The sequence below is a fragment of the Leptonychotes weddellii genome, chromosome 8 (assembly GCF_054177405.1).
Source record: "Leptonychotes weddellii isolate Sample4059 chromosome 8, ASM5417740v2, whole genome shotgun sequence".
Classification (NCBI taxonomy): Eukaryota; Metazoa; Chordata; class Mammalia; order Carnivora; family Phocidae; genus Leptonychotes; species Leptonychotes weddellii.
In genome coordinates this window covers 37,986,124-37,992,881 of record NC_138376.1, presented here as the reverse complement: position 1 = coordinate 37,992,881, position 6,758 = coordinate 37,986,124, and the positions used below count along the sequence as shown (strand labels likewise).

Here is a 6,758-nt window from a genome sequence, read left to right as displayed (position 1 = left end):
TGTGAAATCAGATGATTTATTATAAGGAATTCATAAGTCATACTTAAAAATCTATTGTGTACAGTATTTCCCATACTCATCAGTGAATCCAGAATTTCTTGATCACGTTACACTTAAATAATTACATAGTGTATGAATTGAAATAAATCATTCAACCTCTCTGGTTCTCATCTGTAAACAAAATCTCAATGGAAACTTACAGCTATAAAATCCAATGTTTCAGACATTCAGTAATTTAATACTAAAATATTAGAATATTTGGCATCATATGTAACATATAATAGAGGAATGTATTGCTATAACATTTCCACCCTGATGTTTTAGCAATCCAAACACATTTCCTCTACAAGTCTCTTAAAGTTTGTACTTCCAGGAGAGTCTATTTAAGGTAACACAGGTGGGTTTTACTTTTATGGGAAAAATTTAGTAATAATTCTTGTGACTGTGTTCTTTGAGCATGGCACAATTCAACCAAGCATACAAATGTTCTCACTACTGATAAGGCTCAGTAGTTAAAATCACTTCCCAGGAGAATCTATAAATAAAAGGATTCTCTGTTTTCTTACTTGGAAACCCCTGACTTGAAAAAGATCTGGTGACACTTTTTTTTTTTTTTCCTAAGAAACTCCACCATGAAGATTCATCTCTTTTTCTTTATTCTGCTCTTTTGGGTCACAATTTTACCAGGTAACATGAAAATGTTTATGGGCTTATTTGTGCTAATGAATTTGAGAAGACATAAGTTGTTTCTTGTTAAAAGTATGGTAATAACATAGGGATTAAAAGATTTTTATACTAACTGCAATGTGGTATTCTGGCTTGGACCCCCGAATAGAAAAAAAAAAATTTAAAGACTAGTGGGAAAACTGGTGAAATGTGAATAAAATTTGCAGTTTAGTTGATAGTATTATACCAATGTTTATTTCTTAGTTTTGATAACGTAAGCCTGGTTACGTGAGATGTTACCATATTGGGAGTTTCACCTCTATTACCTTTGCAACTCTTCTATATATCTAAACTGATTTCAAAACAAGGAGGGCACGTATTGCATGGAGCACTGGGTGTTATACGCAATGAATCATGGAACACTACATCAGAAACTAATGATGTAGTCTATGGTGACTAACATAATAATTAAAAAAAACCAATTAGATCAATACATTAGTCTCATCAGCTTCATTCTGAAGCAATTTGTTAGAATCGATTTTTACTGGAAAAAAATGTTCTTTAGCATAATCAGCTGGTAAGGAATAAATGGTTCAGTATTAGAGAAAGATCTATTTTGCTTTTTTTTTTTTGGTTCTTTTTAACGTATACCCGTATACTACCTCCAATGAGCAGAAGCCTTTCTTACTATTCCGTTCTCAGTATATAGGCAAATCATGTCCGTTGTTGGCCTTTCTTTCTCTATTTTTGGTCACTACCTTTCTCTCTCAGTGCTACAGATCACATGGATGTTGAGTGTAATACCTTGTACACAAGCTATGTTTTTCATGAGATTTTTTTTTCCACCCTCAAAGGCTACCTTTTCACATCAGGTATGTAACAAGATTCTCTCCTCCGGAGTTAATGTTTAAGTATGAATTGTACAGAAATAGAATAATACATTTTGGAAAAGAAAAGACCATTGAGTCTACTACCTTCTTTTTAAAGAGATTAAGATGAAAGGATTAGTTTAAGTCTACCTAATTGGCGCTAAAATTAGGCTCAAATTCTCTACCTCTCAGGAAAATATTCCTTTTTTAGTACCTGACTGATTTCTTTAGACCCAATAGAAATTATAATAGAGGCCTAGGAGAGTAAATAACTTGTTCTTTCATTGTAAATATTATAGAGTCAGTCATGGCAATCTAAAAATGTATACAATGCTTACATAATAAACTGCCAAATTATCATTTAAAAGTTGCAAGTGGATAAAATTCTAAATAGAGATCAGATCAAGCATCATTGAAGTAACAAAGAAATACAATTAATTGCTCATCTAACTAAGAGAATAACTTCCTTTCTCTCCATTCAAAAATTCCCTCCATTCAAAAATTCAAAAGGATCTCTGAATTTTTTTTCCAGTTCTAGAAAGGGCCAAAAAGGAATTCTATACAGATTCATACAGCTTTGAACATGTGATAAATCTTTTTCTTCTTTTAATTTCAACAATAGCTAGCATGACTAGATCACTATATCAAGCATTTTTCTGTTTTAGTCACTTATTTTTTTTCTTCGTAACAGCTATATCAGGTGCTCCTACCAATAATTAAAGCTATTCATGCATTTATCAACAAACTGAAAAATCATGTGTCCTGCAGACTTAGAAATTAAAAACCAGTTGGGGATACAGTACCATAGGTTACAACATCAGTGTTACTAACTTTTTGTATATTTTTTCTTGTATTTTCAAAGTAAGGCCACTGTCCTTGTTAAGCACACATCAACCAAACTTTTAGAGAACTACCATTACTGACAAAAAAGAATCTCAAATTAAAAAAAAATGTCTAGATACATATTTTTTCCACAAATTTAGAAAAGATGTGGTAGGAAATATAGACATTGTAGAAAATAATAAAGCAATAAGGATATTGTCTTTCAACTTACAGTTCACCAATGTATGGTTATTGACTTAAATTTCATAAAATGTCATATGTATGGTTCTTTTAGAGTTCTTCAGTTGTTTTTTATATCTCACTTGCAAAGTATAAAAGTCCTTACTCAAAATTGAGGTAGAAAACCTCGTTCTTTTTCCATTCAGACAGTTACAGATGAAAAGATGTCCAGATAAAAGCCATTCAACTGTCTACGCTGGAAAATTTCCATTGAAGTCACTTAACTTTCCTCTTCATTTTTAGAGGCTATAAATGCACCAAATGTCTAGAACTGAGGTATTGTTTCATTCTCATGTATTGTTTTACTTCATCTGCCAAACTAAAAAAAAAAAAAATGTGTTATTGCCAAGAATCACTTCTCTTTAAATCTAACATGTACTTTGAATATAAAATAGTGTAGTTTTTTTAAAAAAGATTTGTTATTTATTCATTTGAGAGAGAGTGTGAGTGAGAACATGAGCAGGGTAGAGGGTCAGAGGGAGAGGGAGAACCAGACTCCTCACTGAGCAGGGGATCCAACGTGGGGCTTGATCTCAGGATCCCAGGATCCCAGGATCATGACCTGAGCGAAGGCAGACACCCAACTGACTGAGCCACCAAGGTGCCCCAGGATAGTATGGTTTTGTGCTGAAAGAATAGTCATGATTTTCCCCCTGTTTCCAACGAGGTTAATGGTAGCCTAAAGAACAAAATGGCAGGTGAATGAAAATAAAAATAAATTATGGGTTGAAATATATTTTAGGAAATATCTTGCCCATTTCTAGCTTATATATTAAGTAAAACTTTGTATATTGTTTAAAGAAATTCCCTAGCATGTGAACATGTTAATAGATGCAGTCTGAATGATACATATGAAGTGCTTTGTGAAAGCAGTGGAAAGAGAGCTTACTTCCCTGAAAGTGATCAGAAGAGACTTCAGAGAAAAGACAGTATTTGAACAATGTATCTGAGGCTGAAAACAATATGTTTGGCTTATCACGGCATCACCAGAACAGTAATTTTAATCACCGAAAACAGTATTTTCAATTAGAGGCAACTTTACCCCCAAGGAGACATTAGGCAATGTCTGGAGAACTTTTAGATTGTCACAGCTGGTACTGTTGGTATCTAATGAATAGAAGCCAAGGATGCTGCTAAACATTCTTCAGTGAACAGGATAGCATCCCACAGCAAAGAATTGTCCAACTCAAAAGGTCAATAGTGTTTAGGGTGAGAAACCCTGCACTAGGGATTGAGTTAGAGCTTCACAGGGAGTATGCCTAATAGTGGAATGAGTGGGTGGGGGGCTTGCAAAGATGAATATCAGCAATCCAAAGACACAAGCTTGGGGAATACTTATATTTAGAGCTCAAAATGAGAAGAAAGAAGACAATATTTTTAGAAAGGTGAAATAAGACAACCAATGAATAAGAGAAGGGGTGAGGTCAGTTTAGGGTGGAATACGGTGTGACAAGTGTGACAGTCCTCATGTCTAAAGTGAATATAATTCAGGTTTCTGTCACTGGCAAATCATCCATGGGCTTGATAATAGTAATTCCTTAGAAGTTATGCAATAAAAAATGACATTTAGAAATTAACATTTAATCTGTGCAAAGTAACTATTTTTTTCTGCTGTAAATTGTGTCATATTATGCATTGCTTCAATTATAGTTAGAAGAGAGGTCATTTTAATAGAAGAGTTAGGTTTTAAATCAACTATTTATACCAATAATATAGATAATGTAGCTCTGAGTCTAGGTATTCATTAAGAAGTATCACTACTCACCACCAAACTTTTGGAAATGCAGACGGAATGTGTAGGTAGAAAGGCCTGGTCTTTAAAGGGACTGATTAGAACACCAAACCTAATTCATGGTTGAAATTAGTGGCAAAATTTATTTGCTTTCATACCACGAGTATACAAAAATATTTGAGTCTGCCCTTTGGTCAGCAATTGGCAATATTTAGAATTCTCCCACACCAGTTCCCCTCAATCTCACCACATGAGTAAGGTGATTACTTATCAAAAGTGATGTGTATAAAAAAAAAATACTTGAAAACATAGGGTTTCTGAAAACTCATGGGCCAGCACATATTGTGAAATATAAAGTTAAAATATATTTGGCTTGGAATGAATCTTACAACCTATCAGACCAACATCTCCCAATTCCCCAAATAGCTCCAACTACCATAAATATAAACTTTAAGTGAAAGTCAATCTCCAAGCTACAAGATAAAACATGTAGTTCAGAGCACTGGTAATGTTAGCAATCTTGTAATGGCAAAAAATGGCCTCACCCTCTAGTCATTCCTATTTTTTAAATCAACGCTGTCATCAGACATGTGTATAAGTTAGATAATTTCTTTGTGGAAGTAAATCCCAAAATACCCAGGGAAGTTGTAGGAATTCAGACAAATTGCTTAACATTGCCTCTCTCTCAACATTTTGGAAAAGTAAAATCAAGCTGCAGTAGAAATCTCTTGAAGAACCCAAAAAGTACAATGTTTTGTCTAAATAATGTTTGTGAGAGCAGAAAAGGGAGAGCTCAAATGCAATTGGATAATTGTAGAGACTAAGCCTGAGAGGTCAATTATGAACACTTTTTGGACTGTTGATTTGGGGAACTATCCTTGAGTTACTATACAGTCACTTGTAAGGAAGCAAGCTGGCACACCTAACTCAGGTCCAAGACACTTGCTGATTTTCAGGATTTCCCTTGGACCTAACTTAGGTCCAAGACACTTCCCTGATTTTCAGGTACGTTCACTTAAACTTGGCTCAATAGGATTTTCCGTCATTAATTAGAAGGGGGACATATTTTTTGACCTACACGAAAATCTTTTACTTCTTGGACTTTCTCCTTTTAAAATATGGGTGTGTCACAGCTAAGTTGCTAATTTCAGTCATTCTTTCCTTCTTACAGCCAAAAAGAAATATCCCCAATATGGTAGCTTGGATTTGAGGAGAGAGTGCAGAAAGGGTAATGGCCGATGTAGAGTTGAGTGCCATGAAAGTGAAATTAGGATTGCTTTCTGCATACGACCTGGAACCCATTGCTGCTTGCAGAAGTAAAGCTTACAGAAGACAAGAAAGAGATACATGCTCCAAGAAGAGAGGACCAGTGTTACTAAGTCTTCCCAGAATATCCTTCAAGGCCTGTGTATCTCAAAGAATTAAATAAAATTTAATATTGAGCCATTCAGAAGTGGTTCTATGTCACACATGTATCTGGTGCCTTTACATTGCATTTTCTCTTGATCTCTTGGTGCCAGCAGTGAGCAGATTTATTTTATGCAAGTTCCCCAAGAACTCTTCAAAGTTCTATGTGCTTGTGTTGGTTGACATAAGTAATGGTGTAAGAATCCCGAAGTCAAAGAAATGGGAGAAACATTCTTAGATGCAAGCTTCCAATGGAAATGTGCTGCCATTTTATCATTAAACATTGCTCTATAGATTATGCCATGAAAATACATAACCACAGGGTTTGTGAGACTATATATAGAGAGTGCAGATCCTGCTCATGAGAGAAAGAGCTGAAGTAAGAGAAGGATTAATATAAGAACAGAAGAACAAAGGTAATCACAATCAGTTCCAATTTCTGTCCTTATTTATTATTTTTTAAAAGATATATTTATTTATTTGAAAGAGAGAGAGCACCAGTGGGATGAGCAGAGGGAAAGGGAGAGAGAATCTCAAACAGACTCTGTACTGAGCGTGGAGCTGGATGAGGGGCTTGTCTCAAGACCCTGAGATCATGACCTGAGCTGAAACCAAGAGTCGGATGCTTAACTGACTGCGCTACCCTGGCGTCTCTGTCCTTATTTATTGTTTAGTGGGAAAAAAATGTGTATCAGGAAATAAAAGAGAGAAAATATGGAGGGGAAGAATTCCATGAAGAAGAAGAGACTATATGTAATTAAATTTTTTGACAAAGACAGAAATTATGGCTAACAACTGAATTCATCTCCTCAGTCCTGAGATGATCCTTTCTGAAGAGACACACAGCAACAGAAAGGAGGAGTAACCTGCGCTCTTCAGCTCCACTCTGCCTGAGTTGCTCTTGCTATTTCCTGAGGGGCCACAGTATTTTACTGTACAACACTCTCAACAATACATCTGTATTATACAGTTGCTATTTGAAAATGCACATTCTGCTTCTTTTATGAGCTTAGGAATACAGC

The 6,758-nt window shown here is 35.1% G+C and overlaps 1 protein-coding gene across 1 annotated transcript; it reads left to right on the top strand.

Moving 5' to 3' along the window:
* The first annotated feature begins 632 nt into the window (after positions 1–632).
* Positions 633–5,649, top strand: LOC145722838 (beta-defensin 110). The gene is made up of 2 exons (XM_081827480.1): positions 633–687; positions 5,501–5,649. The coding sequence occupies exons 1-2, from the start codon at positions 633–635 to the stop codon at positions 5,647–5,649; spliced, it is 204 nt and encodes a 67-aa protein (XP_081683606.1).
* The last annotated feature ends 1,109 nt before the right edge of the window (positions 5,650–6,758 follow it).

Excerpts from the sequence above, each read along its gene's own strand:
- LOC145722838 (XM_081827480.1), top strand. The coding sequence starts at position 633 with ATGAAGATTCATCTCTTTTTCTTTATTCTGCTCTTTTGGGTCACAATT. Across the intron at positions 688-5,500 it reads TTGGGTCACAATTTTACCAG|CCAAAAAGAAATATCCCCAA; the intron begins GTAACATGAAAA and ends TCCTTCTTACAG.